The following is a 26,439-nucleotide window of genomic DNA, read 5'->3' on the forward strand; positions in this document are numbered from 1 at the left end:
ATTACCGTGGCTTCAACGCCATTCCCCAACCCTTGATTGGTCCACAGGAGAAATCAAGAACTGGGGTACTTCTTGTCACAAGGACTGTCTTAAATCGGTTCCCAGTACTCCTTGCCGTGACCCTGTGGTTCCCCCTGTATCCGGTCTTCCTAAGGTTTATATGGACTATTCTGACGTTTTTTGCAAAAAGCGAGCTGAGACTTTGCCTCCTCACAGGCCTTATGACTGTCCTATTGACCTCCTCCCAGGTACTACTCCACCCCGGGGCAGAATCTATCCTCTGTCTGCTCCTGAGACTCTTGCCATGTCGGAGTACATCCAGGAGAATTTAAAAAAGGGGTTTATCCGCAAGTCCTCCTCTCCTGCCGGAGCTGGATTTTTTTTTGTGTCCAAAAAAGATGGCTCCCTACGTCCTTGTATTGATTACCACGGACGTAATAAAATCACGGTAAAAAAACGCTACCCCTTACCTCTTATCTCGGAACTCTTTGATCGCTTACAAGGTGCCCACATCTTTACCAAACTGGACTTAAGAGGTGCTTATAATCTCATCCGCATCAGGGAGGGGGACGAATGGAAGACTGCATTTAACACCAGAGATGGACACTGAGTATCTGGTCATGCCCTTTGGCCTATGCAACGCCCCTGCCGTCTTCCAAGACTTTGTTAATGACATTTTTTGTGATCTCCTATATTCCTGTGTTGTGGTTTATCTGGACGATATTCTGATTTTTTCTGCCAACTTAGAAGAACACCGCCAGCATGTCCGCATGGTTCTTCAGAGACTTCGTGACAATCAACTTTATGCCAAAATGGAGAAATGTCTCTTTGAATGTCTATCTCTTCCTTTCCTAGGATACTTGGTCTCTGGCCAGGGACTACAAATGGATCCAGACAAACTCTCTGCCGTCTTAGATTGGCCACGCCCCTCCGGACTCCGTGCTATCCAACGTTTTTTGGGGTTCGCCAATTATTACAGACAGTTTATTCCACACTTTTCCACTATTGTGGCTCCTATCGTGGCTTTAACCAAGAAAAATGCCAATCCCAAGTCCTGGTCCCCCCAAGCGGAAGACGCATTTAAACATCTCAAGTCTGCCTTTTCTTCGGCTCCCGTGCTCTCCAGACCTGACCCATCTAAACCTTTCCTATTGGAGGTAGATGCCTCCTCAGTGGGAGCTGGAGCTGTCATTCTACAAAAAAATTCTTCCGGGCATGCTGTTACTTGTGGGTTTTTTTCTAGGACCTTCTCCCCGGCGGAGAGAAACTATTCCATCGGGGATCGAGAACTACTGGCCATTAAATTGGCGCTTGAGGAATGGAGGCATCTGCTGGAGGGATCCAAATATCCAGTTATCATATACACTGATCACAAGAATCTCTCCTATCTCCAGTCTGCCCAACGACTGAACCCTCGCCAGGCTAGGTGGTCGTTGTTCTTTGCCCGTTTTAACTTTGAAATCCATTTTCGCCCTGCTGACAAGAACATTAGGGCCGATGCCCTCTCTCGTTCTTCTGATGCCTCTGAAGTAGAGCTCTCTCCGCAACACATCATTCCTCCTGACTGCCTGATCTCCACTTCTCCAGCCTCCATCAGGCAAACTCCTCCAGGGAAGACCTTCGTTTCTCCACGCCAGCGTCTCGGGATTCTCAAATGGGGACACTCCTCCCACCTCGCAGGCCATGTGGGCATCAAAAAATCCTTGCAACTCATCTCTCGATTTTATTGGTGGCCGACTCTGGAGACTGATGTTATTGATTTCGTGCGGGCCTGTACTGTCTGTGCCCGGGATAAGACTCCTCGCCAGAAGCCTGCTGGTCTCCTTCATCCTCTGCCTGTTCCTGAACAGCCTTGGTCACAGATTGGTATGGACTTTATTACGGACTTGCCCTCATCCCGTGGCAACACAGTTGTTTGGGTGGTCGTTGATCGATTCTCCAAGATGGCACATTTTATTCCTCTTCCTGGTCTTCCTTCAGCGCCTCAGTTGGCAAAGCAATTTTTTGTACACATTTTTCGCCTTCACGGTTTTCCCACGCAGATCGTCTCAGATAGAGGCGTCCAATTCGTGTCTAAATTCTGGAGGGCCCTCTGTAAACAGCTCAAGATCAAATTAAACTTCTCTTCTTCTTATCATCCCCAATCCAATGGGCAAGTAGAAAGAGTTAATCAGGTCCTGGGTGACTATTTACGGCATTTTGTTTCCTCCCGCCAGGATGACTGGGCAGATCTTCTACCATGGGCCGAATTCTCATACAACTTCAGAGTCTCCGAATCTTCTGCTAAATCCCCATTTTTCGTGGTGTACGGCCGTCACCCTCTTCCTCCCCTCCCTACTCCCTTGCCCTCTGGTTTGCCCGCTGTGGATGAAGTGACTCGTGATCTTTCCACCATATGGAAAGAGACCCAAAAATTCTCTTTTACAGGCTTCATCCCGGATGAAAAGATTTGCTGATAAAAAAAGAAGAGCTCCCCCCATTTTTGCTCCCGGAGACAAGGTATGGCTCTCCGCTAAATATGTCCGCTTTCGTGTCCCCAGTTACAAACTGGGACCACGCTATCTTGGTCCTTTCAAAATCAAGTGCCAGATCAACCCTGTCTCTTACAAACTCCTTCTTCCTCCTTCTCTTCGTATTCCCAATGCCTTCCATGTCTCTCTCCTTAAACCACTCATCATTAACCGCTTCTCTCCCAAAGTTGTTTCTCCCACTCCAGTTTCCGGATCTTCTGACGTCTTTTCTGTGAAGGAGATTCTAGCATCCAAGACGGTCAGAGGTGAAAGATTCTTCTTGGTCGACTGGGAGAATTGCGGCCCTGAGGAGAGATCCTGGGAACCTGAGGACAACATCCTGGACAAAAGTCTTATCCTCAGGTTCTCAGGCTCCAAAAAGAGGGGGAGACCCAAGGGGGGGGGGGGGGTACTGTTACGCCGAGCGCTCCGGGTCCCCGCTCCTCCCCGGAGCGCTCGCAGCGTTCTCTCATTCGCAGCGCCCCGGTCAGACCTGCTGACCGGGTGCGCTGCGATATTACTCCCAGCCGGGATGCGATTCGCGATGCGGGACGCGCCCGCTCGCGATGCGCATCCCGGCTCCCGTACCTGACCCGTTCCCCGTCTGTGTTGTCCCGGCGCGCGCGGCCCCGCTCCTTAGGGCGCGCGCGCGCCGGGTCTCTGCCATTTAAAGGGCCGCTGCGCCACTGATTGGCGCAGCAGGCCTAATCAGTATTCTCACCTGTGCACTCCCTACTTATACCTCACTTCCTCTGCACTCCCTCGCCGGATCTTGTTGCCATTGTGCCAGAGAAAGTGTTCCCTTGTGTGTTCCTAGCCTGTGTTCCAGACCTCCTGCCGTTGCCCCTGACTACGATCCTTGCTGCCTGCCCTGACCTTCTGCTACGTCCGACCTTGCTCTTGTCTACTCCCTTGTACCGCGCTTATCTTCAGCAGTCAGAGAGGTTGAGCCGTTGCTGGTGGATACGACCTGGTCACTACCGCCGCTGCAAGACCATCCCGCTTTGCGGCGGGCTCTGGTGAATACCAGTAGCAACTTAGAACCGGTCCACCGACACGGTCCACGCCAATCCCTCTCCGACACAGAGGATCCACCTCCTGCCAGCCGAATCGTGACATCTATCTATCTATCTATCTCATATCTATCTATCTATCTATCTCATATTCATCTATTTCATATCTATCTATCTCATATCTATCTATCTATCTATCTCATATCTATCTATCTCATATCTATCTATCTCATATCTATCTATCTCATATCTATCTATCTCATATCTATCTATCTATCTATCTATCTATCTCATATCTATCTATCTCATATCTATCTATCTCATATCTATCTATCTATCTCATATCTATCTCATATCTATCTATCTATCTCATATCTATCTCATATCTATCTATCTATCTCATATCTATCTATCTATCTCATATCCATCTATCTCATATCCATCTATCTATCTATCTCATATCTATCTATCTATCTCATATCTATCTATCTATTTATCTCATAGCTATCTATCTATCTATCTATCTATGTATCTCATATCTATCTATTTCATATCTATCTATGTATCTCATATCTATCTATTTCATATCTATCTATCTCATATCTATCTATCTATCTATCTATCTCATATCTATCTATCTATGTATCTATAGAAAAATAGATAAGCAGCCCACCACAGGTAGACTTCAACCAAAAAGTGAATTTATTCCATGATGTGGAATACCTGTGGTTTGCTGTTTATATATTTTTCTATACAGTGAAGAATCAGTGGACTGAGGTTCGGAATATGCAGGCACCCCGAATTCTTTTTTTCTATTTGCTCTTGGAGGTGCTGTTTTTATTGGATATCTATCTCTCTATCTCATATCTCAATACTCCGCTACGTGTAGACTCACTGAAGCCATGCGCATGCGCGGTGTACTCTCACACATCGTGGCCGCTCCCCCTGCTCTATGAGCTAGGCCGAGAGCTGCCGCAATGTGCGAGTATACTGCGCATGCGCGTGACGACTCGCACATCGCACTGTGGCACATGTAAAGGCAGAATACAGAGATCCTTCCGCGGCGGATCCGTAGTGTGAACGAACACTTAATGAATGATCCAGTGCAGCAAAGATCATTCTTTGTGTAATATATATAATGTAGCCATACAGTAGGAAGATACAAAGTATCTACCAAGAATGATACAAAGAATAACATATATTTGCCGAACCCGTCGCTTCCATCTTCCACTTACCACGGGTTTCTTGAAGTTTTCTTTTCCTATATACTGAGAAGAAAGACAGAAGATATCACTGATCCCATTTAACACTTTTGTCCCTCAGTTCAGCTCAGTCCATCCCCCATACTTTACACTGCATGTATAATCCATGTACAATGAATGACTCCAGAATAGCTCCATTGTCATCCCCCATGCTTTACACTGCAGCTTCGTTTTTGTTCCCATTAACCCCTTAAGGACCGGGCGTTTTTCGGTTTTTGCTCTTTCGTTTTTTACCTCCTTACCTTTAAAAAATCATTACTCTTAAAATTTTGCACCTAAAAACTGTATTATGGCTTATTTTTTGCTCCACTAATTCTACTTTGTAATGATATCAGTCATTTTACCCAAAAATCCACGGCGAAAGAGGAAAAAAATCATTGTGCGACAAAATTGAAAAAATACAGCCATTTTGTAACTTTTGGGGGCTTCCGTTTCTACGCAGTACATTTTCCGGTAAAAATGACACCTTATTTTTATTCTCTATGTCGATACGGTTAAAATGATCCCCTACTTGTATAAGTTTGATTTTGTATTGCTTCAGAAAAAAATCATAACTACATGCAGGAAAATGTATACGGTTAAAATTGTCATTTTCTGACCCCTATAACTTTTTTATTTTTCCGCGTATGGGGCGATATGAGGGCTCATTTTTTGCGTCGTGATCTGAAGTTTTCGTCGGTACAATTTTTTGCATTGATCTGACTTTTTGATCGCTTTTTATTAATCTTTTCATGATATAAAAAGTGACCAAAAATGCGCTATTTTGGACTTTTGGAATTTTTTTGCGCGTACCCCATTGACCGTGCAGTTTAATTTGCGGTATATTTTTTTAAATCGGACATTTCCGCACGCGGCGATACCACATATGTTTATTTTTGTTTTTATTTACACTGTTTTTTTATTATTATTATTGGAAATGCCGGGTGATTCAAACTTTATTAGGGGAAGGGATAATTCAAAGGGGTTAATGTTTTTTTTTTTTACACTTTTCTTATGCCATATTATAGCCCCCAGGGGGGGGGGGCAATAACATTGCATTTACTGATCTTTAACACTGATTGATGCATCTCCATAGGAATGCATTGATCAGTGTTTTCGGCGATTGATTGCCCAAGCCTGGATCTCAGGCTTGAGCAATCAATCAGCGATCGGACAGCACAGGAGAAGGTAAGAGACCTTCCTCCTGTAGTACAGCTGTTCGGGATGCTGCAATTATACCGCGGCGATCCCGAACAACTCCCTGAGCTAGCCGGGCACTTTTACGTTCACTTTTAGCCGCGTGGCTCAGCTTTGAGCGTGGGGTTAATAGGGTTAATAGCGCGCGGCACCGCGATCAGTGCCGCGCGTTATTAGAGGCGGGTCCCGGCGTCACCCGCCGTGATATGATGCGGGGTCACCGTGGGACCCCGCGTTATATCACGGGAGCGGGACCAAGGACGTACTCATACGTCCTTGGTCTTTAAGGGGTTAAAGGAGTACTCCGGTGGAAAACATTTTTATTTTTTATATATATAATCAACTGGTGCCAGAAAGTTAAACAGATTTGTAAATTACAAATATGGTGCAGCGCACGACAAAAGGTGCGAGGTAGTTAAAGTTATGACCGGTCCCCACCGGCGTCAGAGAGAAAATAGAAGTCAAATATATAGCTGTTACCTCAAGCACCTCCCCAACTAGGGTGCATAATGATATGTGTGGACTAATGAATAAAAAACAGCATCACTAGTACAAAAATGTAATTAAATATACAGTGGTCCCTCAAGTTATAATATTAATTGATTCCGGGACGACCATTGTATGTTGAAACCATTGTATGTTGAGACCAGAACTCTATGGAAACCTGGTAATTGGTTCTGAAGCCCCCAAAATGTCATCCAAAAATAGGAAAAAGTGAGAATGAAAGATAAATAAGTAGATAACTAATAGAGATAAAGCAAATCCTTACATATAAAAGTAAGAAAGATCTGCTGGGAGCTGTAATCACTGTCTATGTCTGTGTTTCCCAACCAGGGAGCCTCCAGCTGTTGCAAAACTACAACTCCCAGCATGCCCGGACAGCCAAAGGCTGTCCGGGCATGCTGGGAGTTGTAGTTTTGCAACAGCTGGGGCCACCCTGCTTGGGAAACACTGGTCTACGTAGAGGACAGTAGCTTCTTCGGGGTCCTGTACAGTACACAAAGTGTCCTAAAAAGTAACATGGAGTCGCCCTCACCTGGTGTCCAAAGGAGCAGCTAACCCTGGTACAGGTAAAGAGTACAGAACATGTAATACCTCCCTGTACTGTAGGGGGCGCTACCAGACACCAGTCAGTGCATACACTTCAGTAATACAGGTAAAGAGTACAGAACATGTAATACCTCCCTGTACTGTAGGGGGTGCTACCAGACACCTGTCAGTGCATACACTTCAGTAATACAGGTAAAGAGTACAGAACATGTAATACCTCCCTGTACTGTAGGGGGCGCTACCAGACACCAGTCAGTGCATACACTTCAGTAATACAGGTAAAGAGTACAGAACATGTAATACCTCCCTGTACTGCAGGGGGCGCTACCTGACACCAGTCAGTGCATACACTTCAGTAATACAGGTAAAGAGTACAGAACATGTAATACCTCCCTGTACTGTAGGGGTCGCTACCAGACACCAGTCAGTGCATGCACTTCAGTAATACAGGTAAAGAGTAGTACAGAACATGTAATACCTCCCTGTACTGTAGGGGGCGCTACCAGACACCAGTCAGTGCATACACTTCAGTAATACAGGTAAAGAGTACAGAACATATAATACCTCCCTGTACTGTAGGGGGCGCTACCAGACACCAGTCAGTGCATACACTTCAGTAATACAGGTAAAGAGTACAGAACATGTAATACCTCCCTGTACTGTAGAGGGCGCTACCAGACACCAGTCAGTGCATACACTTCAGTAATACAGGTAAAGAATACAGAACATGTATTACCTCCCTGTACTGTAGGGGGTGCTACCAGACACCAGTCAGTGCATGCACTTCAGTAATACAGGTAAAGAGAACATGTAATACCAGACACCAGTCAGTGCATGCACTTCAGTAATACAGGGGTTTTATCAGTGAATGCCCATTCTGATTGGTTGGTTCTTCCAGCCATTCACAGGTTTCACAGATCTGGTCTGTAGGTAGCATTGTATGTTGAGTCTGGTTTCAACTTACGATGGTCCAGAAAAGACAATTGTATGTTGAAACTATTGTATGTTGAGGCCATTGTAAGTTGAGGGATCACTGTAATTCAATAAAATATGCTACACATGTACAGGCACTGGTACATACCCCACTGGGCCCTAGTGGGGTAATTATACTGGATAAATGACTAAAATATCCTGAGCGTGTACAGTCCGATAATCCGGCACCTGGTTTGTTAGTCCCGTAACAGAGCAGATGGCTGAAATGTACTTGATAGATTCTGCAAGATCAGACTCCAGATAGTCAATAGATGCAATAAATATCATAATGGAGGAACATTAATATTAGATTTCTCACCGCCTGTAGCCGCCTGGTTCTCACTGGCGTGGACCTGTGGAGTGCGGCTGTAGAAAGCTCCGCCGTGGAGCAGCAAGATGGTAAGTGGCAATCTCACACTGGAATTAGCGACCCCCGATGGCAGTGGGGAGCGACACGATGGTCAAAGCCGTTCCTGGCAGCCGCTCTTCCATGGATGGTTGGATGGTTCTGGCAGGAATGTCAGCACACACGGGAGCGGCGTCCAACGTGGGGAACTGGCGGTGAGAGGCCGACAAACAAAGTGGGAGGCTGGAGCTTGGATCGACTCCTCAGGTGAAGCGGGAGGCTGGAGCTTGGATCGACTCCTCAGGTGAAGCGGGAGGCTGGAGACTAGGTTAACTCCTCAGGTGAAGCGGGATTCAGTATGGACGCTGGTAATGGGATGAGTACCAGTAGATGGTGTGAATAGTGCCAAGTCCTAAACGCGTTTCAGGGTACTGGGAACTATAGTCCTCCGACCCCTTCTTCAGTAGGTAAATGTGCATATGTGACTATAGTTCCCATCTACTGGTACTCATCCCATTACCAGCGTCCATACTGAATCCCGGCACCTGAGGAGTTAACCTAGTCTCCAGCCTCCCGCTTCACCAGAGGAGTCGATCCAAGCTCCAGCCTCCCGCTCTGTGTGCCGGCCTCTCACCGCCAGATCCCCACGTTGGACGCCGCTCCCGTGTGTGCTGACATTCCTGCCAGAGTGTCGGCGTTGTAACCGTCTAACCATCCACGGAAGAGCGGCTGCCAGGAACGGCTTTGACCATCGTGTCGCTCCCCACTGCCATCGGGGTCGCTAATTCCAGTGTGAGATTGCCACTTACCATCTTGCTGCTCCACGGCGGAGCTTTCTACAGCCGCACTCCACAGGTCCACGCCAGAGAGAACCAGGCGGCTACAGGCGGTGAGAAATCTAATATTAATGTTCCTCCATTATGATATTTATTCCATCTATTGACTATCTGGAGTCTGATCTTGCAGAATCTATCAAGTACATTTCAACCATCTGCTCTGTTACGGGACTAACAAACCAGGTGCCGGATTATCGGACTGTACACGCTCAGGATATTTTAGTCATTCATCCAGTATAATTACCCCACCCGGGCCCAGTGGGGTATGTACCAGTGCCTGTACATGTGTAGCATATTTTATTATATTTTATTGAATTATATTTAATTACATATTTGTACTAGTGATGCTGTTTTTTATTCATTAGTCCACACATATCATTATGCACCCTAGTTGGGGAGGTGCTTGAGGTAACAGCTATATATTTGACTTAGATTTGTAAATTACTTCCATAAAAAAATCGTTATCCTTCCAGTACTTATTAGCGCCTGTATATTACAGAGAAAGTTCCTTTCTTTTCGGACTTTTTTTCTGACCACAGTGATCTCTCCTGACACTTCTGTCCGTTTCAGGAACTGTTGAGAGCAGGAGCAAATCCCCATAGCAAACCTATGCTGCTCTGGACAGTTCCTGATATGGACAGAGGTGTCAGCAGAGAGCACTGTGGTCAGAAAAAAAAAAAAGAAATCCAAAAAGAAAGGAACTTTCTCTGTAGTATACAGCCGCTAATAAGTACTGGAAGGATAACATTTTTTTTAATAGAAGTAATTTACAAATCTGTTTAACTTTCTGGCACCAGTTAATTAAATATTTTTTCCAGTTTCGAGTACCCCTTTAACTGTCTCATATCAGCTGTCGTATTGCATTGAGAAATGAGAACATTCTCCCAAATACAGAATGATTCTACACTACAAATAACCAAACCCCAACAAGAAAAAATAACGTGAAAACAATTGCACATAGATAGAGAGGAGGAGCAGCACGTAGGGGGAGGGTATTGAGCAGGGAAGGAGGAGCACTAATGAAAGAGTGGGGCTTTGTGTAAGGAGCAGGGCTTTGTCTTGGGGAGGAGCCTAAATAAAGGGGAGGGTTTGTGTAGGGGAGGAGCCCTAATAAAAGAGTGGGGCTTTGTGTAGAGGAGGAGCCTCAATAAGGGGGAGGGTTTTGTCTAGAGGAGGAGCCTAAAAAAGGGGGAGGGTATATGTAGGGGAGGAGCCTCAATAAGGGGCAGTGCTTTGTCTAGGGGAGGGGCCTAATTAAGGGGGAGGGTTTGTGTAGGGGAGGAGCCCTAATAAGAGTGGGGGTTTGTGTAGGAGAGAAGCTTCAATAAGGGGCAGGGCTTTGTCTAGAGGAGGAGCCTAAATAAGGGGGAGGGGTTGTGTAGGAGAGGAGCCTCAATAAGGGGCAGGGTTTTGTCTAGAGGAGGAGCCTCAATAAGGGGGAGGGTTTGTGTAGGGGAGGAGCCTCAATAAGGGGCAGGGATTTTTCTAGGGGAGGAGCCTAAATAAGGGGGAGGGTTTGTGTAGGGGAGGAGCCCTAATAAAAGAGTGGTGCTCAGTGTAGGAGAGAAGCCTCAATAAGGGGCAGGGCTTTGTCTAGAGGAGGAGCCCAAATAATGGGGAGGCTTTGTGTAGGGGAGGAGCCCTAATAAAAGAGTGGGGCTTTGTGTAGGAGAAGAGCCTCAATAAGGGGCAGGGCTTTGTGTAGAGGAGGAGCCTCAATAAGGGGCAGGGCTTTGTGTAGGGCAGGAGCCATAATAAAAGAGTGGTGTTTTGTGTAGGAGAGAAGCTTCAATAAGGGGCAGGGCTTTGTCTAGTGGAGGAGACTAAATAAGGGGGAGGGGTTGTGTAGGGGAGGAGTATTAATAAAAGAGTGGGGGTTTGTGTAGGAGAGGAGCCTCAATAAGGGGCAGGGTTTTGTCTAGAGGAGGAGCCTCAATAAGGGGGAGGTTTTTTTTTAGGGGAGAAGCCTCAATAAGGGGCAGGGCTTTTCTAGGGGAGGAGCCTAAATAAGGGGGAGGGTTTGTGTAGGGGAGGAGCCTTAATAAAAGAGTGGTGCTCAGTGTAGGAGAGAAGCCTCAATAAGGGGAAGGGCTTTGTCTAGAGGAGGAGCCCAAATAATGGGGAGGCTTTGTGTAGGGGAGGAGCCCTAATAAAAGTGGGGCTTTGTGTAGGAGAAGAGCCTCAATAAGGGGCAGGGCTTTGTGTAGAGGAGGAGCCTCAATAAGGGGGAGGGTTTGTATAGGGAGGAGCCCCTATAAAAGAGTGGTGCTTTGTGTAGGAGAGAAGCCTCAATAAGGGTCAGGGCTTTGTCTAGGGGAGGAGCCTAAATAAGGGGGAGGGTTTGTGTAGGGGAGGAGCATTAATAAAATAGTGGGGGTTTGTGTAGGAGAAGAACCTCAATAAGGGGCGCGGTTCTATGTAGGGGAGGGGCCTCAATCAGGGGGAGGGTTTGTGTAGGGGAGGAGCCCTAATAAAAGAGTGGGGCTTTGTGTAGGAGGGAGCCTCAATAAGGGGCAGGGTTTTGTGTAGGGGAAAAGCCTCAATAAGGGGCAGGGCTTTGTCTAGAGGAGGAGCCTAAAAGGGAAGGGCTTTGTGAAGGGAAGGAGCCTTAGTAATGGGAAGCGATCAGCGGGAAATACGCTCTGTATTCCTCGCTCTCTATACACACAGGGCTTTCCAGAAGCAGCCCTATGTGTGTAGTGAGTTTTGGATGCGGGGATGTATGCTGGCGTGACTGTGACACGCGGCTCCGCCTCCAAAACTCACTGCACACATAGGGCTGACGCCGGAAAGCCCTGTGTGTACAGTGATCGAGGAATATGCAGCATATTTCCCACTGCTGCCGTAAATTTTGCGCAGCGTCAAATACGCTGCTTATACGCCAGGTGGGAACGCACCCTTAATAAGGGCTTGTGCACGGGAAAAGCCTTAATAAGAGGAGGGGTTTTGTGTAGGGGAGGAGCATCAATAAGGGGCAGGGCTTTGTCTAGAGGAGGAGCCTAAAAAAAGGGAAGGGCTGTCTGTGTGTAGGGAAGTAGCATTAGTAATGGGAAGGAATTTGAGCAGGGGATGAGCCTTAATAATGGGGAGGGCTTGTGCAGCGGAAGAGTCTCAATACGGGGAAGGGTTTTGTGTAGGGGAGGAGCCTCAATAACAGGGAGGCTTTGAGTAGAGGAGGAGCCCTAACAGAGGAGGGGCTATGTGTAGGAGAGAAGCCTCAATAAGGGGCAGGGATTTGTGCAGAAGAGGAGCCTAAATAAGAGCCTAAATAAGGGGTGGGCTATGTCTTGGTAGGAGCCCCAATAAGGGAGAGGGAATTGTGTAGAGGAGGAGCCTCAATAACTGGGAGGGATTTGTGTAGGGGAGGAGCCTTAATAACAGGGAGGGCTTTCTGTAGAGGAGGAGCCTCAATATGGGAGAGGGAATTGTGTAGAGGAGGAGCCTCAATAACTGGGGGGGATTTGTGTAGGGGAGGAGCCTTAATAACAGGGACGGCTTTCTGTAGGGGAGGAGCCTTAATAACAGGGAGGGATTTGTGTAGGGGAGGAGCCTTAATAACAGGGAGGGCTTTCTGTAGGGGAGGAGCCTTAATAACAGGGAGGGATTTTTGTAGGGTAGGAGCCTTAATAACAGGGAGGGCTTTCTGTAGGGGAGGAGCCTTAATAACAGGGAGGGGTTTGTGTAGGGGAGGAGCCTTAATAACAGGGAGGGATTTGTGTAGGGGAGGAGCCTTAATAACAGGGAGGGCTTTCTGTAGGGGAGGAGCCTTAATAACAGGGAGGGATTTGTGTAGGGGAGGAGCCTTAATAATAGGGAGATATTTGTGTAGGGGAGGAGCCTTAATAACAGGGAGGGCTTTCTGTAGGGGAGGAGCCTTAATAACAGGGAGGGATTTGTGTAGGGGAGGAGCCTTAATAACAGGGAGGGCTTTCTTTAGGGGAGGAGCCTTAATAGCAGGGAGGGCTTTCTGTAGGGAGGATCCTTAATAGCAGGGAGGGCTTTCAGTAGGGGAGGAGCTTTAATAACAGAGAAGGCTTTCTGTAGGGGAGGAGCCTTAATAGCAGGGAGGGCCTTCTGTAGGGGAGGAGCCTTAAGAACATGGAAGGCTTTCTGTAGGGGAGGAGTCTTAATACCAGGGAGTGATTGGTGTAGGGGAGGAGCCTTACTAACAGGGAAGGCTTTCTGCAGGGGAGGAGCCTTAATAACAGGGAGGGATTTCTGTAGGGGAGGAGCCTTAATAACAGGGAGGGATTTTTGTAGGGTAGGAGCCTTAATAACAGGGAGGGCTTTCTGTAGGGGAGGAGCCTTAATAACAGGGAGGGGTTTGTGTAGGGGAGGAGCCTTAATAACAGGGAGGGATTTGTGTAGGGGAGGAGCCTTAATAACAGGGAGGGCTTTCTGTAGGGGAGGAGCCTTAATAACAGGGAGGGATTTGTGTAGGGGAGGAGCCTTAATAATAGGGAGATATTTGTGTAGGGGAGGAGCCTTAATAACAGGGAGGGCTTTCTGTAGGGGAGGAGCCTTAATAACAGGGAGGGATTTGTGTAGGGGAGGAGCCTTAATAACAGGGAGGGCTTTCTGTAGGGGAGGAGCCTTAATAGCAGGGAGGGCTTTCTGTAGGGAGGATCCTTAATAGCAGGGAGGGCTTTCAGTAGGGGAGGAGCTTTAATAACAGAGAAGGCTTTCTGTAGGGGAGGAGCCTTAATAGCAGGGAGGGTCTTCTGTAGGGGAGGGGCCTTAATAACAGGGAGGGATTTGCGTAGGGGAGGAGCCTTAATAACAGGGAGGGATTTCTGTGGGGGAGGGGCCTTAATAACAGGAAGGGATTTGTGTAGGGGAGGGGCCTTAATAACAGGGAAGGTTTTCTGTAGGGGAGGAGCCTTAATAACAGGGAGGGATTTGTGTAGGGGAGGAGCCTTAATAATAGGGAGGGCTTTGTGTAGAGGAGAAACTTCAATAACAATGAATGCTTTGTGTAGAGGAGGAGCCTATAAAATGTATAAAATATAATAATAAACAAGTTTTCTGAATTTTATTTATTGGCTGCAGATCAGGGAAACAATGTTCTGTCAGTAAATGACTGACCCATTGTTTGTCCCATCATCTGCTGGGGTTTTGCTCCAGTGTACAGGTGAGCAGTGTTCAGTACTGATAAAGGAGGCTACAGATACTATACCGCCCTATATACTCCACCCACCTCCACGTCTGCCATCAGCAGGACCTCCACCCCGCACTTTGCAGCTCGATCCTTCAGGTCGTCTCCAAATCCTTCAATCAGGACGATGATCTTCAGACCCGGGGTGAGTCCCTGCTCGCAGTTACTGAGCAGGATGGCGGCTTTGTCTGGTTTATCACAGACGATGAGGGACAAATCAGCTGCAGAACGAAGCAAAACACATCGGGGCGAATTTATCAAGTTGCGCACATTTGTAGAATTGCTATTGGTTAAGTCAGTGTTTCCCAACTATTGTGCCTCCTGCTGTTGTAAAACTACAATTCCCAGCATGCACAGACAGCCTTTAAGCTGTAGGTTTGCAACAGCTGGAGGCACCCTGGTTGGGAACACTGGGTTAAAGGGGTACTCCGGTGGGGGGGAAAAATGTTTTTGAATCAGCTGGTGCCAGAAAGTTATACAAATCAGTAAATTACTTCTGCATAAAAATCTTAATCCTTCCAATATTTATCAGCTGCTGTATGCTCCAGAGGAAGTTGTGTAGTTCTTTTCTGTCTGACCACAGTGCTCTCTGCTGACACCTCTGTCAGGAACTGTCCAGAGTAGAAGCAAATCCCCATAGCAAACCTCTCCTGCTCTGGACAAGGACAGAGAGCACTGTGGTCAGACTGGAAAGAATTACACAACTTCCTCTGGAGTATACAGCAGCTGATAAGTACTGGAAGGATTAAGATTTTCAATAGCAGTAATTTACAGATATGTATAACTTTCTGGCACCAGTTGGTTTCAATGTCCTGCCCCCCCCCCCCCCCCCACACACACACACACTGGAGTACCCCTTTAAGGGCTGTGGGGGGAGTCACTCACCTCTGTTAACAATAAATACAATGGCTTCTGCTCCCAAGGTGTCATACAGAGGGACCACCACCATGGAGTAGGTGAAGCAGGCGAGCTCAGCGATCACCACCTGGTTTAGAAAATAAGGGGTTAACTGTTGCAATTAATTCCTAATTGTAAAAATGCTTCAAATTTGAGGTCAGTGACCATATCGGTCTCATGGCTACTTTTGCTTTACAGCAGTAACAGAGTGTCACTTTCTCTTAAAGGGCCACTGCACCTCTATCTGGCAGCTTATAATAGGGCTTTATAAGGAGGTAAAGGTAGCACTGACATCAATAAAGAAGCTTATTTATGATTAGAATAACATGGCTGCCTTCTTCCAAAAACAGCGCCCCACTTGACCTCAGGTTGGGTGTGGTATTGCAACACATCTCCATTCACTTCAATTGAACCGAGCTGCAATGCAACACATAAACTGACGACTAGAGGGGCACTATTTCTGGAAGAACGGGGGACTTCTTGTATCAGGAGTCTTTCTTGCTCCCGTCTGGCATTGTTACCTCTGGACGGTTTTGGGAGAAGACGCCGATGAACTGTTCCGGAGATGGTTTGCAGCCCTTTTGGATAAAACCGGAGCCCAAATGTTCTGCTCTGTCTGACACCTGCAATACAGTCATTTCTAACACGTCAGTAAGAATTTCAGCAATATGGAGAACCCCCCCCCCCCCAAACAATCAGAACACATTATATTGGGTGACAATCCCTGACAGACAGTTATTATTAGAGAATAATCTACAGGTTCTTGTGTATGCCTTGCACTTACCTGTTTTAGCTAATGTGGCAGGCATGAGTTTTTAGCCATACTGATTCTTTTTATCACTGAAATGATTTCCGAATGCTGCCTACATTTCCCATGAATCAGTGAAAGTTGGAGGAGATGTGTATAACTACTATATATCCTGATCCCACAGAAATAACAGAAGTTTACAGATAGAGCTAGAGGGGAGGTATATAACTACTATATTTCCTGATACCAAAGAAACAGCAGTAGTATACAGACAGAGCTGGAGGATAGGTGTATAACTAACTCATATATATATATATATATATATATATCTTCTGATCCCATAGATAAGGGAGCAGCAGTATACAGAGAGAGCTGGAGGGAAGAAAGGTGTATAACTGCTATATATCCTGTTCCTATAGAGATAGCAGCAGTATACCGATAGAGCTGGAGGAGAGGTGTATAACTACTTTATATCCTGATCCCTTAGAGATAGCAGCAGTATACAGATAGAGCTGGAGGGGATAGTTATAACTACTAAATATCCTGATCTCATAGAGATTACAGCAGCAGTATACAGATAGAGCTGGAGGGGACGTATGATCTGGACCTCACCTGCCGGTATGTGATCCACTGATAGGGCTGATTTGGTTTCCGGTATCCCAGACAATCTCCATTCCCTGCAGAATCCATAGATCAATTTAAGCAATTCATTCTTTCATTATTGATCAAATACATGATGTTTCCCTGTTTATTTACTTTACTGGACAACAGTATTCTTATAGTCAATGGTAGTGTTTCCCAACCAGGGTGCCTCCAGCTGTTGCAAAACTACAACTCCCAGCATGCCTAGACAGCCTTCGGCTGTCTGGGCATGCTGGGAGTTGTAGTTTTGCAAGAACTGGAGGCATTGTGGTTGGGAAACACTGGTCAATGGGCTAAGTTTCCCAACCAGGGTGCCTCCAGCTGTTGCAAAACTACAACTCCCAGCATGCCCAGACAGCCAAAGGCTGTCTGGGCATGCTGGGAGTTGTAGTTTTGCAAGCACTGGAGGCATTGTGGTTGGGAAACACTGGTCAATGGGCTAAATATCTGACTGCCTCTCCTACTACCTCTATAGCATGAATTATTATTTATGTTTAAATATTCTCTGGAGGTTACTATGTATCATGTCCTCATGTGTCCCTGAGCTGAATTGCCCCAGGGTATTCCAACAAACCATAATTTGAATACATATAAAGCTATAAGAGCTATAACCTACTTGTTGGCAGTTTCTAGAGATGAGCGAACTTACAGTAAATTCGATTCGTCACAAACTTCTCGGCTCGGCAGTTGATGACTTATCCTGCGTAAATTAGTTCAGCTTTTCAGGTACTCCCGTGGGCTGGAAAAGGTGGATACAGTCCTAGGAGACTCTTTCCTAGGAATGTATCCACCTTTTCCAGCCCACCGGAGCACCTGAAAGCTGAACTAATTTATGCAGGATAAGTCATCAACTGCCGAGCCGAGAAGTACGTGACGAATCGAATTTACTGTAAGTTCGCTCATCTCTAGCAGTTTCCATGCAGCAAAAGATTATATATATATATATATATATATATATATATATATATATATATATGTATATGTAAGTAAATTAATATATATACACATACAGTATATATAGACAATATATATATATATATATATATATATATAATATATATATATATATATATATATATATATATATATATATATATATATATATATAATGGCTTGAGGTGTTTCTGCAGGATTACTCCTTACTCATAAATATATATATAGTGAGTAGTCTCACTTTATCATTTTATTGTTACAATGCATCTAAAATAAAAGGAAAAAAAATTAAAAATATTTAAAAATATCCTACTGTTTTGTGTATGCAGCTGTGTGTCTCCATAGCAACAGACTGCATAATAATCCCAGTGTAGTCTGATCCTCCTACCTGTTACTGACTTTTATTATGGGACAAATAAAGGGGTACTCCGCCCCTAGACATCTTATCCCCTATCCAAAGGATAGGGGATAAGATATCTGATAGCGGGGGGGTCCCACCGATGGGACCCGAGGGATCTCTGTACATTTAGAAAGCTGGGTGCGGGTGGCGGGGGTCATGACGTCACTTCCACGCCCCTCAAGACATCACATTAACCCCCTCAATGAAAGTCTATGGGAGGGGGTGTGGCAGCTGTCATGCCCCCCTCCCATAGACTTGCATAGAGGGGCGTAGGGTGATGTCACAAGGGCCTTGGCTGTGACGTCATGACCCCCGCCGCTTGCTTCAAGCGTTTGGAACAAACTGTTCTAAATGCTGGGGTAGCGGAATACCCCTTTGACGCATAAGGTCACAAGGTAACAGCAATGTTTACTTTATGCCAGTGGTCTCCAAACTGTGGACCTCCAGATGTTGCAAAACTTCAACTCCCAGCATGCCCGGAGAGCCGTTGGCTCTCCGGGCATGCTGGTAGTTGCAGTTTTGCAACATCTGGAGGGCCATAGTTTGGAGACCCCTGCTCTGTGCTGTTGGGAAGCCTTGCAGTGTTTCTTACCTGACACTCGTAGACCCCTCATGAAGATTTCATACAAGGTTTTGGCGTCATCATAGTAGTAAGACAAAAGAGTGTCGTCCTTCAGTAAGGCACTTCTCCGAGCTCCGCCCTGCGGGGACAGCCGCAATCAGATTACTGACACATACAATCACTTATCAACCAAGGATAGCCAGGACCCTCACAAACACAAGAATGAGGGTCCCAAGTTCCCAATACCTCCATAATTTTGAACAGAATGTTGGTTGAGTCTTCAAAGTCTATGGGACTCATGGAAATGGCCAAGCGCAACCTCAAAAAAAAAAAAAAAAAAAGGGGGACTATAGTGTTAGGTAGTGGTCCCCAACCCAGTCCTTAAAGGGGTACTCTGGTGGAAAACAAAACTATTCAAATCAACTGGTGCCAGAAAGTTAAACAGATTTGTAAATTACTTCTGTTTAAAAATCTTAATCCTTCCAGTACTTATCAGCTGCCGTATGCTCCACAGGAAGTTTGGTTTCTTTTTGAATTTCTTTTCTGTCTGATCACAGTGCTCTCTGCTGACACCTCTGTCCATGTCAGGAACTGTCCAGAGCAGGAGCAAATCTCCATAGCAAACCTCTCCTGCTCTGGACAGTTCCGGACACCTACAGAGGTGTCAGCAGAGAGCACTGTGGACAGACTGTAAAGATCTACACAACTTCCTCTGAACAATACAGCAGCTGATAAGCACTGGAAGGATTAAGATTTTTATATAGAAGTAATTTATAAATCTGTTTAACTTTCTGGCACCAGTTGATTTGAGAGAGCACTGTGGTCATGATGTCAGCAGAGAGCTCTGTGTTCCAAAAAGAAAATAATTTCCTCTATAGTATTCAGCTGCTAATAAGTACTGGAAGGATTAAAAAAAATGTAATAGAAGTAATTTTCAAATCTGTTTAACTTTCTGGCACCAGTTGATTTGAAAAAAAAAAAAAAAAAATTGCACCGGAGAACCCCTTTAAGGGCCACCAACATTCCAGGTTTTTTTTAAGTAACTCCATCGGAAACATAAAATAAGGAAACATTAAAGGGGCATTCTAGGATTATTTTTTTTTTTATTTAACTATGCTACAGCCTATGTTTGCTATGGGGATTTTCTCCTACTCTGGACAGTTCCTAAAATGGACAGAGATGTCAGCAGAGAGCACTGTGGTCATGATGTCAGCAGAGAGCTCTGTGTTCCAAAAAGAAAATCATTTCCTCTATAGTATTCAGCAGCTAATAAGTACTGGAAGGATTAAAAAAAAAGTAATAGGAGTAATTTACAAATCTGTTTAACTTTCTGGCGCCAGTTGATTTAAAAAGAAAAAAAAAAGTTTTCCACTGGAGAACCCCTTTAATTATTTAAATGCCCACATAATGAGGCCCCACTGCCCAGTGTCTAAAGGGCAGGGGCTCAAGTCCCGTTTCTTGTCAATGTGTGCACGTCCCTGCACCTTGGAGCCTCTGCGTGCGGTGCAGCATTCTAAGCCAAGCCATATTGACCCGAATGACCCTCTGCTTAGGATGTTGTCCAAATTGCAATGACTGAGGTTTAGCATTTCTAAGGTTTTGGAAATTGGTGAAGGACGACTATCCGCAGACTCCGGTGTGATCTTCTGATAAGGCCATACAGATTGGATGTGGCTATCTTCATGGCTCCATGAATAGATAGCCTTGACTTCCTTCAAATTTGGAATACAATGTCACATCACGTAGGGCAGGGAATAGTGTAAACAGAAAAAGGCAAAGGTAGATCAGCTCACCTACTCTTCATAGATAGCACACCCTCGGGATATAAGTCCTGGAGCACGGATGCAGGGAGCCGACACTCCCCGTGGACAAAGAAATAACAGAGGAAAAACGCGTTTCGAGCTGTTGCTCTTAGTCATGGCACCGTGCTATGACTAAGAGCAACAGCTCGAAACGCGTCTGCGTTTACTCCTGATTTCAGAGTGACATGTCACTTCCCACTTGCTGTGGCATTCTCCTTTTTTAATGTGCACGATTAAAAGTTACGTTTTAGGATCTAGCTGGATTTTTTCCTCTGTTATTTCTTCAGGGAATAGTGCACCCTGAGCTTTTTCCCAGAACACCTTTCCCTGCCTACTTGCATAATCGCCCTTTGTGACGATTTCACAACCGGGCACCAGTCCCTCCGCCGGACTAATGTGCAGGGGGGACAGGAGTCAAAACAATAAGCAGAACTGTACGGAGGTCGGGATACAGGTCAGGATGCGAAAGGTTAACAAGCTGTTACACACAGACAGGGAACCTGGATACTGAATACCGGCAGGAATGCAAAGAAGCAACAAATAGATATCAGGGACACATAGCGGCAGGTATATAGATAAAGTACCGACAACATCCTGAGAACAAAGCAAGATACAGCACAAAACAGGATAAGGCGGGGTTCACATCACGTTTTGTCCCATACGGGACCGCATACGGCAGGGGCAGCTGAAAACTTGCGCTCCCGTATGCCTGCGTATGCGGTACCACATGTAATTCATTTCAATGAGCCGACCGGAGTGAAACGTTGACTCCGGTTGGCTCATTTTTGCGCCGTATGCGGTTTTCCCACCGTACCTAAAATCGTAGTCGACCACGATTTTAGGTGCGGTGGGAAAACCGCATACGGGGCAAAAATGAGCCAACCGGAGTCAACGTTTCACTCCGGTCGGCTCATTGAAATGAATTACATACGGGAGCGCATACGAAGGCATACGGGAGCGCAAGTTTTCAGCTGCCCCTGCCGTATGCGGTCCCGTATGGGACAAAACGTGATGTGAACCCCGCCTAACAGGAAATATATAGTGGAAAGATTAACCAGGAATGAAGGGAGTGGACAAGAAGTCAGACACTGGGGGGAGATGTATCAAAACCTGCGCAGAGGGAACGTTGCTGAGTTGCCCATAGCAACCAGATTGATTTTTTTTCCCCATTTTGCAGAGGTCTTTTTAACAATGAAAGAAGAGATCTGATTGGTTGCTATGGGAAACTCAACTGAGAGAGATTTATCAAAACCTGTCCAGAGGAAAAGTTGCTGAGTTGCCCATAGCAACCAATCAGATCACTTCTTTCCTTTTGCAGAGGCCTTGTTAAAAATGAAAGCAGCGATCTGATTGGTTGCTATGGGCAACTGGGCAACTTTTCCTCTGCACAGGTTTTGATAAATCTCCCCCTATGTAGATCAGGAATAACAGGTACTGGATAGCAAGACTATATACAGAAACACACCAGGCATAAGCACAAAGACAAGCAGGTCTGAATACGGGTCAGGATACAAGTGTGGTAGCCCTTGGGGGGGTGTTGGTAGTGAGGGTATCGTTTCGGGAAATGAGGGGTTAATGTTAACCCTATAGTTCGTGACGCCAGGCTGAGGGCTAGTATGCTGAGGTAATTCTCCGGCCTATCGCCGCCCTTCCCAGTAACGATAGGTGCATGTAATAAAATGACTGAAGATCCACAAGGTAGTTGAACTTTAATTTGAAGAACTTTACTTAGATGCTTGCGGTACATCCAATGAACAATAACAGTCTCAGGCAAACAGTCTCTATACATCTCAATGACTGACAATTGTTGCGGACCTTGCATGAAATTAAAGTCTCTGAATTTAGGGTAATTATTGCAGATCCGTCCGGATTTAGGGGATAGATAAGGTCCGGTGATCCTGCAGAGTGCTTAGGGATTGATACACTCGCGATCCTGAATATATCAGCCGTTGCCGCAAGGCTCAGGCCTAACTCACTGCGATAGACAGCTGCGCAGATCCTGCTCGTTTGACAGCCCGGGAACAAGAGAGAGAACAATGGCCGCCGCTCCCTTATATGGGCAGGGGTGGGGCAAATCTGATTGGTCCGAACATCTGTCATTCACTGTTACACAGTGTGATGGGATTGACTACGTCACAAGGACCTCCAAAGGTCCTCAAGCAGAAATACCATAGAGTTCACCTAATCACGTGACCTGCAGGTCTTGCTACGCTATAGACAGGTAATTAACTATTTATAGGCATTGATATAATATTTACATGCTTCCTAAGTAAGCTATTAGTGCAATAACTATCTGGATGAGAGGTGACCAGGGGTGAACTAGACAATGGGAACCCCGACATCCTATGGACTCTGGCTAAGGGGACCCACACACGCATGTACTGGATAGGATACGGTACCGGGACACCACACAAGTTTAGGTTACACAGACTAGATACAGGAACAAAGGGGGAGATTTATCAAAACCTGTCCAGAGGAAAAGTTGCTGAGTTGCCCATAGCAGCCAATCAGATTGCTGCTTTCATTTTGCAGAGGCCTTGTTAAACATGAAAGAAGCGATCTGATTGGTTGCTATGGGCAACTCAGCAACTTTTCCTCTGGACAAGTTTTGATAAATCTCCCCCAAAATCACTAAATACAGGAACAAAATCACTAAATACAGGAACAAAATGACTCCAGCCAGGGGAAAAGCAACAAGCTATGGATCTGGACCTAACCCAGAGAATCAGGATTCACAGATACTGGATAACACTGACTAGACACAAAAAAAGGTGAATATACAACTTAAAGGGGTACTCCGGTGGAAATTTTTTTTTTTTTAATCAATTGGTGCCAGAAAGTTAAACAGATTTATAAATTACTTCTATTAAAAAAATCTTTATCCTTCCAGTACTTTTTAGCAGCTGTATACTACAAAGGAAATTCTTTGCTTTTTGAATTTCTTTTTTGTCTTGTCCACACTGCTCTCTGCTGACACCTCTGTCCATGTCAGGAAGTGTCCCGAGCAGGAGAAAATCCTCGTAGCAAACCTATCCTGCTCTGGAGATTTCCTGACACGGACAGAGGTGTCAGCACAGAGCACTGTGGACAAGACAAAAAAAAAAATTCAAAAAGCAAAGAATTTCCTCTGTAGCATACGGCTGCTAATAAGTACTAGAAGGATAATTATTTTTTTAATAGAAGTAACTTACAAAATCTGTTTAACTTTCTGGCACCAGTTCATAAAAAATAAAAAAAAGTACCCCTTTAAGGCACAAGTTAACATAACATACAAACTAGACAGAGTAAATCCAAGCAGTGCAGACAGAGATCACTTAAAAAACAGAAGGAGAACTTCAAAGCCATTTAGTAAACAAATTAACAATGTGTGAACAGAGAGAGAGAGAGGGAGAGAGAGAGAGAGAGAGAGACAGTAGTAAGTAAACTGATCAGAGCAAAGCAGACGTAAACTGGAAATCTAGTGCCCAGCTAGGAGGCAGAGGAGGACAGAAATGCCCCCTGGTTGGCCCGGGCCCGTTTCTCTTACTTGACCAGAAAGCCCCATGTACAGGCTGGCCTGGTGCGATCGTCACATCTACCTTGTGAGACCGGTTTCCTAAAGAGCCTTGGTGAAGAAATACTGAGTAATGGAAATGTCTAATGATCTCGGATGGGGTTCTGGACTTCAGCCAGGTATGATTTCTCCTTTATTTACATAGTTTGTTGGTGCCCAAGTTCATGGTCTCCTCGTATTTTTTCAAGTCTTAATACAGATTAGACATCTGCCCATTCTGAAATATGACGTTCAATCATTTTGTCACCATGGATGGAGATTATCGGTATGAGCGCTTGTCTGCATCAGCCAAATTATATACAGTACATTATTTAAGCATCTATGGCAGCCCTTACTGAAGTGTTATGGCTTCTTTGGCTCATGGAGTATTCTGACTTTTTACATCTTATAAGATTTATGATCGCAGGGGTCCTGCCGCTGGGGATCTCCGCGATCTCTGTGCAGCCCCCGGTATTCTGTGCCGGGCACTGCCTCCGAGATGGGGATGTGATGTCACACCACACCCACTCCATTCATGTCTATGGGAGGGGGCGTGATGGCCGTCACGCCCCCTCCCATAAACATGAATGGAGGGGGCGTGGCGTGACGTCACTAGGCGCATGGCCGTGACATCATGTCCCCATCTCGGAGGCAGCGCCAGGCACAGAATACAGGGGGCTGCACCGAGATCGCGGGGGTCCCCAGCGGAGGGACCCCTGCGATCATACATCTTATCCCCTATCCTTTGGATAGGGGATAAGATGTGTAAACCCGGAATACCCCTTTAAGGTCTTATCAATTTAGAAATCAGTTCAAAAGTTTGGTTCTGCAGGTTTGCCTAATTTTGGCAAAAAGCTCTAGTTCTGCCAAATCTGTACTTCACCAATAGCCCAAAAATTTGTGTCTAGGAGCCCTCAAAGCCCTGTATAACATTATTATGACACATAGGAGGGTATTTTTTGGACTTCTGATCTGTTTTCATGGATGGAGACCATCGCAGGAATCATGGATGGCAGGAATCATGGATGGAGACCATCACAGGAATCATGAATCATGGATGGAAACCATCACAGGAATCATGAATCATGGATGGAGACCATCACATGATTCATGGATGGAGACCATCGCAGGAATCATGGATTGAGACCATTACAGGAATCATGGTTAGAGACCATCACAGGAATCATGGATGGATACCATCACAGGAATCATGAATCATGGATGGAGACCGTCACAGGAATCATGGATGGAGACCATCACAGGAATCATGGATGGAGACCATCACAGGAATCATGGATTGAGACCATTACAGGAATCATGGTTAGAGACCATCACAGGAATCATGGATGGAGACCATCGCAGGAATCATGGATTGAGACCATTACAGGAATCATGGTTAGAGACCATCACAGGAATCATGGATGGATACCATCACAGGAATCATGAATCATGGATGGAGACCGTCACAGGAATCATGGATGGAGACCATCACAGGAATCATGGATGGAGACCATCACAGGAATCATGGATGGAGTCCATCACAGGAATCATGGATGGAGACCATCACAGGAATCATGGATAGAGACCATCACAGGAATCATGGATGGAGACCATCACAGGAATCCTGAATCATGGATGGAGACCGTCACAGGAATCATGGATGGTGACCATCACAGGAATCATGGATGGAGACCATCACAGGAATCATGGATAGAGACCATCACAGGAATCATGGTGTCATGTCTTTCCTGGACTGTGTTCACATACAGCTATGGGTTTTGCTGTGTGTGAACAGTTTTTTGTTCCCTGGTCAGGGAATGGTTAAATGTCTTTGGCTTTTTCCGCCTCAGCCTCTGTCAGCTAATAGCCTTTTGGGTGTGTCTATTTAATGTAAGCCCAGTCTAGCCTCTGTGCTGGTGATTACAGATGACTTCATTATATCCTGACATGCTAAGTTGCTGGACATGCTGCTAATGGAGGCTGGGTCAAACACTCTTTATTTGAGATTTTAATCTACTATATCTGTTTTAGCATGCACTTTGTATTTTCTGGTTTTAGCCATGTTATGTGACATGCTCTAAGTGGATTTTAAGCTGTGTTTGTTTATGTGTCTGTTCACACTGTGTTTTCTCTTGTATCTGTTTATGTGAAGTTCTGTGTTTTATATTTCTGTTTTCCTACTGGGCCAGCTTCCTAACCACAATGGTGAGTAGGCCTCTGGCCAGTAGTCTATTTGGATTTATTATTAATGGCTACTCCTATAATGGAGTGGAGTGTCCAGTTTGTGTGTCCAGTGTGAACAGTGTCCTATATCTGGCATCCCTGTTTCCGCTCAATGGGACTCCTTGTCTTCTGGAAGTGTTCTGAAGAGATTGCAATTTCTGTCTTGTGTTCTGTGTGAACAGTGTTCTGTTAATATATCCTGTGTATCTGGCATTCCTATTACCTGTCCATGGGGACTTTGTGTCTACTGGAGGTTTTGCCTAGGGAATGCGTATATTCCTGATTAGTGATAGATCCCTGTTTCTGGTCCATGGGGACTTTGTGTCTTCTGGATGTTCGGGGGATAATGCTATATTCCTGTCTGTTCCTTTTTTTAGTTC

At 45.6% G+C, this 26,439-nt stretch overlaps 1 protein-coding gene and 1 long non-coding RNA gene across 8 annotated transcripts in view; one reads left to right on the forward strand and one right to left on the reverse strand.

Moving 5' to 3' along the window:
* ACSL5 (acyl-CoA synthetase long chain family member 5) overlaps positions 1 to 26,439 on the reverse strand; it is a 107,164-nt gene that overhangs the window by 28,406 nt on the left and 52,319 nt on the right. For 4 of the 7 annotated variants that reach the window (XM_056530366.1, XM_056530365.1, XM_056530368.1 and 1 more), the window contains exons 3-8: positions 18,533 to 18,641; positions 16,578 to 16,642; positions 15,739 to 15,840; positions 15,206 to 15,305; positions 14,363 to 14,541; positions 4,759 to 4,791 (exon numbers count right to left, since the gene is read on the reverse strand). In XM_056530366.1, coding sequence (XP_056386341.1) covers positions 4,759 to 4,791; positions 14,363 to 14,541; positions 15,206 to 15,305; positions 15,739 to 15,840; positions 16,578 to 16,642; positions 18,533 to 18,641 — 588 coding nt within the window. Of the gene's footprint in view, positions 1 to 4,758; positions 4,792 to 14,362; positions 14,542 to 15,205; positions 15,306 to 15,738; positions 15,841 to 16,577; positions 16,643 to 18,532; positions 18,642 to 19,986; positions 20,171 to 22,485; positions 22,637 to 24,192; positions 24,289 to 26,439 lie in introns of those variants that run through there. The other 3 variants (XM_056530370.1, XM_056530371.1, XM_056530369.1) reach the window with 3 other exon arrangements.
* The window catches only part of LOC130282296 (uncharacterized), a 31,663-nt gene continuing 27,565 nt past the window's right edge, over positions 22,342 to 26,439 (forward strand). The window contains exons 1-2 of the long non-coding RNA XR_008846324.1: positions 22,342 to 22,525; positions 23,839 to 23,976. This is a non-coding gene — a long non-coding RNA (uncharacterized LOC130282296). The remainder of the gene's footprint in view (positions 22,526 to 23,838; positions 23,977 to 26,439) is intronic.

The sequence above is a fragment of the Hyla sarda genome, chromosome 7, assembly GCF_029499605.1.
Source record: "Hyla sarda isolate aHylSar1 chromosome 7, aHylSar1.hap1, whole genome shotgun sequence".
Taxonomy (NCBI): domain Eukaryota; kingdom Metazoa; phylum Chordata; class Amphibia; order Anura; family Hylidae; genus Hyla; species Hyla sarda.